At 56.5% G+C, this 10,014-nt stretch overlaps 1 protein-coding gene across 1 annotated transcript; it reads left to right on the forward strand.

The window, feature by feature from the left end:
• Positions 1-4,813: 4,813 nt before the first annotated feature.
• PIRT (phosphoinositide interacting regulator of transient receptor potential channels) lies at positions 4,814-6,629 on the forward strand. The gene has a single exon (XM_063175785.1). It carries the CDS (start codon positions 4,814-4,816, stop codon positions 5,216-5,218), a length of 405 nt encoding a protein of 134 aa, XP_063031855.1. The 3' UTR covers positions 5,219-6,629.
• Positions 6,630-10,014: the final 3,385 nt, after the last annotated feature.

Raw genomic sequence — 10,014 nt, forward strand, 5'->3', positions numbered from 1 at the left:
GGCAGAGGCACAGGGTGGGCAGAGGCACAGCGTGGGCAGAGGCACAGGGTGGGCAGAGGCACAGCGTGGGCAGAGGCACAGGGTGGGCAGAGGCACAGGGTGGGCAGTGGCACAGGGTAGGCAGTGGCACAGGGTGGGCAGTGGCACAGCTGCACAGTGGCACAGGGTGGGCAGAGGCACAGGGTGGGCAGCGGCTCAGCGTGGGCAGAGGCTCAGCGTGGGCAGCGGCTCAGAGTGGGCAGTGGCACAGAGTGGGCAGAGGCTCAGGGTGGGCAGAGGCACAGGGTGGGCATTGGCACAGCGTGGGCAGTGGCTCAGCGTGGGCAGTGGCTCAGCGTGGGCAGATGTACAGGGTGGGCAGAGGCACAGCATGGGCAGAGGCACAGAGTGGGCAGTGGCATAGAGTGGGCAGTGGCTCAGCATGGGCAGAGGCACAGGGTGGGCAGAGGCACAGGGTGGGCAGTGGCACAGAGTGGGCAGTGGCACAGGGTGGGCAGAGGCACAGCATGGGCAGAGGCACAGGGTGGGCAGAGGCACAGGGTGGGCAGAGGCACAGGGTGGGCAGTGGCACAGAGTGGGCAGTGGCACAGAGTGGGCAGTGGCTCAGTGTGGGCAGAGGCACAGGGTGGGCAGAGGCTCAGAGTGGGCAGAGGCACAGGGTGGGCAGTGGCTCAGCACTCCCTCCCAGGGTTTTGGTGCTGTTTCCCTCTGGGGGTTTGGGTGCTGTGCCCTCAGCACCTCCCCATGGGCAGTGCCCCAGCCAGAGGGGGCTGTGGGGCTGCTCTGCACGGGGGCCTCATCTTCATGTTCACCTCCATCTCCACCTTCCTGGCTTTCCTGCGCACCCTGGGCAGGCTGGGTCCCTGAACGTTCCTCTCTCTCCCTGGAACTGCCGCTCCTGATGAAATTTGGCCAGCAGAACACCCCAGGAGAAGTTTCTGCTGGGTTTGTGCAGGTCCCTGAGTGCAGCAGCCTCCTCCCCTCCAGTCCCACGGGCACAGGGATCCCCCAGAGCAGCAAAGCCCTTCAGCTGGCACGCACAGAGCCAGGGGGCCCTGCACTGACATTGTCCTCTGGGGCTCCTGCACTGACACTGAACACCAGGACCAGATCAAGAGTCCAACTGAGACACTCCAGAGCAGCAGGGAAATCTTCCTCCATTCCCCAGGGTTTTTAGTCCCAGCTGGACCCAGAGAGGATCTGGTGCCCGTTGGGGTGCCAGGCTGGACACATCTCCTGCTGAAGGACAAACCAACCCTCAGGGTCCCAGCCCAGGCTCTGCAGGGCACTGGAACTGATCTTTGCAGACCAAAGCTGGGCTGTGCTTGTATCTGACAACCTCAAGAACACCCCCAACACCACCACAGACACAGTCAAAACCTCCTTCCTAGTAGTTTGATCCCCATAACAATCTACATCTACTCAGGACCAGAGAGCCTGAACTCCTCCTGAGAATGAAAATTCATTATAAACTTGAAAACTCCTTCCCCGGCAAGGAGCCCCCCGAGATTTCCCAGTTCAGAGCCCAAACCTCACCACACAAAGCACTGGGAGAGCAAAGGGAGGAGAAGCCCAGGAGGGTCTCCCTGAGGGAGAGGGGAAGGAGACCCCAGCAGTGAGAGCTGCCCACGGCTCCAGAACACCAGATGTGAAATCTGAGACGTGCTCTGGAGGCGTTCTCAGCACAGCAAAGACTCATCTGCTGATTGTCTGCTTCCAACAATGGCTAAAAATCCGGGAGAAACCCGATAGCACTCTGCTGCCAGGCTGCTCCGTGCATGCAGAGCACATCTGTGATGGGCTGGGATGGAGCAGGGGCACAGCAGCCGCTGGAATTGCATTAGCTCTCCCAGGAGCTGCAGATCCTCCCTCTGGGCAGGGAGTGAAATCCTTCATCAGCCAGCAGTGGCAAAAGGTGGCTGCAAACCAGGCTGTGCCAGGAAGTGCTGGGAAAATGAGCAGGGGCTGGGAATTGTGGTGAGAGGGGTGGTTCTGCCAGGAAATGAAAGGGGGAATAAATCCTCTCCGGTGGAAAGGCAGAGCTGAAAGGCAGCTCTGGTTCCTGCAGCAGCCTGGCATCAATGCTGTGCACACAGAGGGGCAGAGCTGCTGCCCTGGGTGCACAATCAGGGTGGCAGCACACAGCAAATGGGATCCCTGAAAGATGGAACAGCACAGGGAGTTTTGGGCTGCTGAGGTGTGGGATTATTCCAGAGAACAAAGCAAACTTCCAAGCACAAACCCAGATTAAAATCAGACGGCGGCTTGGTCATAAAACCTCTCTGTGATGCACCTTAGGAGGACAAAGACAAAAAATGTCAGGGAATGCTGGAGTGCTCTGGAAGAGGGGGAGCAGAAGGCAGCAGTGCTCTGAGTGAGGCAGATGGGGGCACCTGGAATTGCTCAGGATTTGGGCACCTCCCTGCAGAGCTGCAGCTGGGGGGCTCAGGGTGGGCACGGCGGGAATTTCCCCATGGAAAGGGAGCTCAGGCACTGGAAATGCCCAGGGAGGGTTGGAGTGCCCATCCCTGAAGGTGTCCAGGGAATTCCTGGAGGTGGCACTGAGAGCTCTGGGCTGGGACAGGGTAGGGATGGGGAACAGCTGGGGCTGGAACAGCTCAGAGGGCTTTTCCAGCCTAAAGGATTCTGGGATTCTCTGTCAGGATTCTGGGATTCTGGAATTCTCTATCAGAAATGTGTCCCTTGCCCTTTCCCTGTTTCCTGTTTCAACAGAGAGCAGTGAGAACTCCAGACTGGAGAGCTGCAAATCCTGTGCACGGCTCTTGACTTTTGTTTGGTGCTTGTTTGTCCAAGCCTGGCAGAAACATCCTGAAACACCCCAAAAGATGTCAATACACCAGCTCTGCAGCAGTGGCTGTGCTGAGGGGACCAAATTGTAAAATTACTGTAAAATAATTGTAAAATTACTCTGCCTCTCCTCAGAGTAACCACGGAGCTGGCAGGGACACAGGTGAAGGAGGGAGGAAGGGAGGTGCTGGCTGGCACCCATCCATCAGCAGCCCCAGGTGGGCACTGAGCCCAGCTCTGGGTAGGTTCCTCCAGCCCTGGAGCTGTGCCAGCTCTGCAGCCTCAGCCTGGCTGCCCTGAGGTGGAATTTGCTCCCACATGGATCAGCAGCCCCAGGACAGGGCTCTGGGGTCACCTCCTGCCCACCTGGGAGCACGGCCAGCCTGGCACCACCTGTGTGGTGGCATCTCCTGGAGTGCCAGCCCTGCTGAGCAGAGCAAACCCAGCCCTGAGGGGTTTGGGTCCCTGCCCTGGATCAAAGCCCAGGGGGCTACAGGTCTGTGTGGTGTGACAGTGCTCACAGGGGTTCTTGGATGAGGGAAGAGACGAGGATCTGACTCCATGTTTCAGAAGGCTGATTTATTATTTTATGATATATATTACATTAAAACTATATAAAAGAATAGAAAGAAAGGATTTCATCAGAAGGCTAGCTAAGAAGAGAATAGGAAAGAATGATAACAAAGGCTTCTGTCTCCAACAGAGAGCCTGAGCCAGCTGACTGTGATTGGCCATTAATTAGAAACAACCACATGAGACCAATCACAGATGCACCTGTTGCATTCCACAGCAGCAGATAATCAATGTTTACATTTTGTTCCTGAGGCCTCTCAGCTTCTCAGGAGGAAAAATCCTAAGGAAAGGATTTTTCAGAAAAGATGTCTGCAAGAATGTGGTGCTTGGGGAGAGCTGTGCTGGGCACTGCAGTGGTGGCACTGCCCATCCTTCTGCCCATCCCTCTGCAGGATCCCACTGCCTGCTCCACCCTTTCAAGGCTGTGATGCTCCCCTTTCCCTGCAGTGACCCCAAAACCCCCTGCACCTCCATCTGGGCTGCGCTCACTGGTGACCAAAGGCCAGCATCCTCCTGTGGTGTTACGTTTCAGTTAAATGGTTTGCTCTGCCTCACCCCCCGAAAATGTAGGGTTTATTTCAAGCCTGATCCTCCCCTGAGGTATCATGGATCTGTAATCCCATTGCTGAAGCTAGACCCTCCTCGCTTGGCAGAAGGGGCCCAAAGAGTAGTTTTTAGGGTTTGAAACTACTCCAAAGAGGAGTTTTTAGGGTTTCCAATGAGTAGCTTTTAGGCTTGGAAGAAGGGGCCCAAAGAGGAGTTTTTAGGGTTTTTAAGGGTAACACAGTGTGGGAATGTAATGATTCTTATAGGCTGTATGGAAATGCTCTAGGATTTGTATATTGTACCAGATTGGTTAGTGAGAATTAGAATATTCAACACAGAAGAAGATTTATGGTATTGTAACAGGAACTTCGCTCTCTTACCCTTTTACCCTCTTACCTTTTCATCCTCTCTCCCTCTCTTTTCTCTCGGGCCTGCTCTGAGCTGTGGCTGCAGCTCCCAGCAGGTCCCAGGCCCTTTGCAATAAACCCCAAGTTCCATGACCAGAAGAAGATTCACTGTATTGTAACGGGAACCTCGCCCTCTGATCCTCTCTTTTACTCTCTCATACTCTCTTTACCACGCTCTTGCCTTCTTTCTCTTTACCTCTCTCTCCCTCTTTGGGGCCTGCTCTGAGCTGTGGCTGGCATCTCCCAGCAGGTCCCAGGCCCTTTGAATAAACCACAGGCCCTTTGAATAAACCACAGGCCCTTTGCAATAAACCCCAAGTTCCAAGCCCTGGCTTCAGAGACCTCTCATCTTCATCCATCCCAACCCTCCTACCCCCAACGCTCCTACACCTGGGGACCCCCAAACGAGCTGCAACTCCCTCCATCCCTTGCCCTGCTTTCTCTTTTGTCCCTCCAGGTGTCCTCCTGCTCCCAGCAGAATGGAGGAGCCTGCCAGGAGCCCGGATGGCAGCGAGCAGTGTCCCCAGGGCAGGGAGCTGATGGCCAGCAGCACGGGCAGCACGCTGTGCATGAGCTCCTCCCGCAGCGAGTCCGTGTGGACCAGCAGCACCCCCAGGAGCAGGTGGGACATTTACCGCAAGCCCCTGGTGGTGGTGGCCGTGGGAGTGGCCATCTTCCTCTTCGGGGTGGTCATCACCAGCCTGGCCTGCTTTCTCAAGGAGCACAAGAAGGTCTACAAGATGTCCGGCCCGGCCTTCCTGTCCCTGGGACTGATGCTCCTGGTATGCGGCCTGGTGTGGATCCCCATCATCCGCAAGAAGCAGAAGCAGAGGCAGAAGTCCCAGTTCCTGCAGAGCCTCAAGTCCTTCTTCTTCAACCGCTGAGGGCAGCCAGGAGCTCCTCCAGGAGGTTCCCTGCCCTCCTCCAGCCCGTGTTGATCAGCCTTGAGAGCAAACACTTTCTTGTACTTCCCAGAGGATTTCACCCCTGTCAGTGGCTTCCCTCCAGTGTGAAAATGAACTTTGTGCTCCATCCACGTCATCCCAGGGAAAAAGGAGCAGGAATTTCCAGCTGAGCCCAGCAAGGCAGGTCCCAGGTCTCTGCATCACCTCCCTGTCCAAAGAGTGACCCAAGAGCACAAAGTGGGTAAAGCACAGCCCTAGAGGAGCCTGGGCTGAAGCAAAACCCCAAAGGAACCCAGATCCCCCAGGGGCTGAAGCAAAACCCCAAAGGAACCCAGATCCCCCAGGGGCTGAAGCAAAACCCCAAAGGAACCCAGATCCCCCAGGAGGTTCTGCAGGATCCACCAGCAGAGGGGAGAGGAGCCACAATTCCTTCCAGCTCCCTGAATAGCCAGAGAGGCTGGAGGGTCTGCACAGCAGCAGGAGACACAGCAGAAGCAGAGGGACACAAACCCTACAGAGGGTCCCAAATCCTACAGAAGGTCTCAGATCCTACAGAGGGTCCCAGCCCCTGCTGCTCCAGACACCTGGCAGGGCAGGGACAAGGGAGATGTGTCTGGGAACGGTGTGAGCTGTGGGAGCTCAGGGAGCTCAGGTTCTCTCCCCACACTCAGCCTCCCCCTGGTCCTCCCTGCTGAGCTCCCTCCTTTCTGCCACTCCAACACCTCTGCCTGAAGCTGTGCCTCTCTCAGGGACCTGAGAGCTGAGCCTTTGTGTGTCCCCATCCTGGCTGGCAGGGAGCTCAGGCTCACCCTGGCACTCGTGCCAGTCTGTGACCAGGGCTGTGTGCCTGGGTGTGCCCTCCATGCTCTCATGATCCGTGTGGGCAGAGCTGGAGGTGGCACATCCCATCCCGGCAGCTGGCACAGCTGACTTAGGAGTGTTTGAGCACACAAATCCCTTTGCCTCAGGCTCAGCCTGGCCCTGAACTTTGTTTCCTGATGGTGCAGACACCCCTGTGCAGGCAGTGCCAGCTTGGCTGTGCCAGGCCTGGCAGGGACCCAGCAGAGCTCTTTGTTCCTGTGCCATCCCTCGTGCCATGCCACGCTCGGTGCTGTTTGCAATCCTGCCCTGGCACAGCTCCCAGCCCCTGCTCCTGCTGCTGCCACGGGCAGGGATGGTCCCCCAAAAGGAGGAGCCTGTCCTGGCACAGCTCCCAGCCCCTGCTCCTGCCCTGGCACAACTCCCAGCCCCTGCTCCTGCCCTGGCACAGCTCCTAGCCCCTGCTCCTGATGCTGCCACGGGCAGGGATGGTCCCCCAAAACTCCTGCTGGGGCAGCTGCAGCCAGGTGGGCACCAGGATTCAGCATGGGAGACCAGGAGAAGGTGGAGAGCAGCCCGAGGTGCCAGCTGGTGCAGGGGTGGGCACAGGGTGGGCATCCTGGAGCTGCCCTGGGTGGAGATGGGTCCTGCTGCACAGAGCTGTGCCCAGCCGGGGCTGCCTGCCCACAGGGCTGCCCCAGGACTGCCAGAAGCACAGAGGGAGCTCCTGCTGGCCCTGGCCAAGGAGGAGGCACTCACTGAAATGTCAGTGGGATAAAATGTCACCGAGAGGAAGAATTGAATTGGATTCCAGACTTTATTTATAGCACGAATGTGAGGTTTCATTAAAGGAAATCTTCCTAAGGGACCTCACGTGGCTGCTCCGGTGTCACATCTCTGCTGGGTGGAGGGGCTGGGGTGGTGGGGCACCCACTGGGCAGGGGGGCTGGCCAGGACAGGGGCAGGACAAGGAATGTGTCAGGGCTTCTGCTGCTCACAGTGACCCTGAGATGTGTCACAAAGTCTCTTTTGCCAGCCCAGCGCTTGAAGAAGGAGTCGGAGCTCTTCTGGTCTCGTTATCAAGGTTGTTTATTGTTTCTTATTTATAAAATTCTTTCTTCTGTGCAACTGAGGTCCTCTCAGCAAGACAGTCAAAGGTGTGCCTGCCCCAGGGCAGTGTTATGTTTTTATACTAAAAACTACGTGTACAATATTTACAATTACTTCCCCACACCTATGACCTATGTTAGACAGTGAGCTTCTACTCTAAACCAATCCCAAAGTGCCAACATCACAGCAGAAGATGGAGGCCAAGGAGAAGAAGGAGAAAGGCAGAACACGCCCAGATTCCTCCATCTTGCCCCCTGAACCCCCATACCAAAAACCCCAAAAATCCATTTTTCACCCTGAGACAAACTGATTATTATTCTACTTATACATCTGTGGCTTGCAGATCCTCATATAAGGTTGGTAATTTGCTCCATGGGTCACAATCAAAGGCACAGGGTCTTGGGCTGTGTGCCAGGGTCTCTGAGCCCCCTGGCAGGGGTTTGGGCACTCCAGCACAGCCAGAGGGATGTCCTGAATTCCAACAGGCATGGGGCTGGGGCTGCTCTGGGGCTGGGTGAGGGCTGGGGGAACAGCTCTGTCCTGGCAAGAGGATGGAGCCTGCAGGGCAAAGGAAACAGCCAAGGACCAGCAGAGCCTGTGAGGAGAGGATTCGTCAGATGGAACTCAGTGTTTTCTGCCCAGATCTGTGCTGGGACAGGGAGGCAAAGGGACAGGAATGTTAGGGGGAAATCAGATTTATAGGGAGGAGATAACTGAGGGAAAACTCAGATTAACAGCAGGGGGATAACTGTGGGAAAGTCAGATTAAAGGTGGGAGATAATTGAGGGGAAGTCAGATTAAGAGCAGGGGGATAACTGCAGGTGGAAGTGCAGGAGCAAAGTGGGAATTCCTCCTTGGTAGCAGAGGGTATAAATGCCTGATCACTGCCAGGGACAGAGGGAATTTTGCATTGGAGCTCCCAAGGATGGGAATTGCATCCTTTTCTCGGAATGAGCTGGAGCCTGAGGGTTTCTTAAGGAGATGACATAAAATTCACGCCCTGCTGTGGCCCAGCAAAACCCACAGGGCTGCTGGGAAATGAATGAATTTCTGCCTCTGTGTTGTGGCACCCGGGAACCTTCACCTCCCTGGGATGTGGGAGGCTGCACAGACAAGGAGTACCCGTGGATTTAAATGGTTTTATGGACAACAGATTAAAAACAAGAGACGGTGGGAACAAGAGAGAAGAACGTGCCATTTATCCTGCATAACCTAACAGTGGTGGGTGCTGAGACGTCCATGAGGAGCAGGACCCAGGAGGGTTCACCTGTTGCACCCTCCTGCCATGGCTGGGCAGGGCTGGGCTGGATGCACCTTGGACCAGCCCATGGGGAGGTTCCCACCCTTGGGCTCCTCCCATGCACCTCCAGACCCTGTTTGGCTGCTCCCTGCTGTTCCTCTTCACTCCCCCTGAAGCCTCTTTGGGTCCTGCTGCGATGCTTTGGACCAGACCAAAGAAAAACACGTTCAGAGAAAAGATCAGGTTTTCCAGCAAACATAATTATGTCTCACTGAAGCAAGCTCAGATATGAGCCTGCCAGCTTCCCCTGTGCTATAAAAAGAACAGGAAATCCATTACAAAAGTCATTATCTGTGCAGAGCAGCTGAAAGAGGAAATATTGCCCTGCATCTCAAAGGTCGGGCAGCAAACCCGCCCGGCAGGCTGGGCTGGAGCACGCCCTGCTCCAGGTGTGTGAGCTGCCTCATTCCTGGCCTTCCAGAGCACCAAACCTGCCCAAAGGTGGGCACAGCCCTGGGGCAGACCCCTCGCTGAGGAGCTCACATCCTGACTGAGTGCCAGGACCTAAAGTGGCTCAAAGAGGGCTGGAGGGGGACTTTGGACAAGGGATGGGGGACAGGACTCAGGGAATGGCTTCCACTGCCAGAGGGCAGGGCTGGGTGGGATATTGGGAATTAGGAATTGTTCCCTGGCAGGGTGGGCAGGCCCTGGCACAGCTGGGGCTGCCCCTGGATCCCAGGCAGTGCCCAAGGCCAGGCTGGACAGGGCTTGGAGCACCCTGGGACAGTGGAAGGTGTCCCTGCCATGGCAGAGGGTGAAATTGATGATCTTTAAGGTCCCTTCCAACCCAACCCCTCCCACGATTCCAGGATCTCAGGCACACTCACCCTTGGGGCACTCAGGTCTGTGCAGCTGCTGGGATAAAGCATTGAGGCGTGGAAGGGAGCAGGTGACCACTGGTGACTGTGATCACACCTTCACAACCCTGAGACCTTCCAGAGCTCCTTCCTGACATCCCCGAGACCTTCCAGACCTTTCCTGACATCCCTGAGACCTTCCAGAGCTCCTTCCTGACATCCCCGAGACCTTCCAGACCTTTCCTGGCATCCCCGAGACCTTCCAGACCTTTCCTGACATCCCCGAGACCTTCCAGACCTTTCCTGGAAACAGCCTCGGGCTGCTGAGGGCTGGTGGCCCAGATTCCCCTGGCTGGCTCCAAGCCTGGTCCTGGATCCCAGCCAGGCTGCCAGAGCACCCCAAAGTGCTGCTGCCGCTCCTCCAGGTGAGATGCCAGCAGGACCAGCTGCACTTGCCCATCCCTCCCCAAAACCCAGCAGCTTTCCCTGTGCTCAGTGAGAGCAAACCCTTCAGGGGGTCTCAGTGCCCACAGTGAGTTTGAAACACTAAAAACCCCTCCCTGTTTCCACCCTGGATGCTGGGCACATGGAAAATGGGGAAGGAACCGTTTTTTCCTGGTGCCCAGGGCAAGGAGCTGCTCAGGGAGCAGAGGGTTTGCTCAGGGCTGTGGGTGTGTGTTTGGGAGTGGCAGAGGGAGAAGGTCAGGATAAGGTTGGGATAAGGTTGGGAAAAGGTTGGGATAAAGTTG

The sequence above is a fragment of the Melospiza melodia genome, chromosome 24, assembly GCF_035770615.1.
Source record: "Melospiza melodia melodia isolate bMelMel2 chromosome 24, bMelMel2.pri, whole genome shotgun sequence".
Taxonomy (NCBI): Eukaryota; Metazoa; Chordata; class Aves; order Passeriformes; family Passerellidae; genus Melospiza; species Melospiza melodia.

What these genes read in the sequence shown, in the direction of transcription:
- PIRT (XM_063175785.1), top strand. Translation starts at nt 4,814, where the DNA reads ATGGAGGAGCCTGCCAGGAGCCCGGATGGCAGCGAGCAGTGTCCCCAG.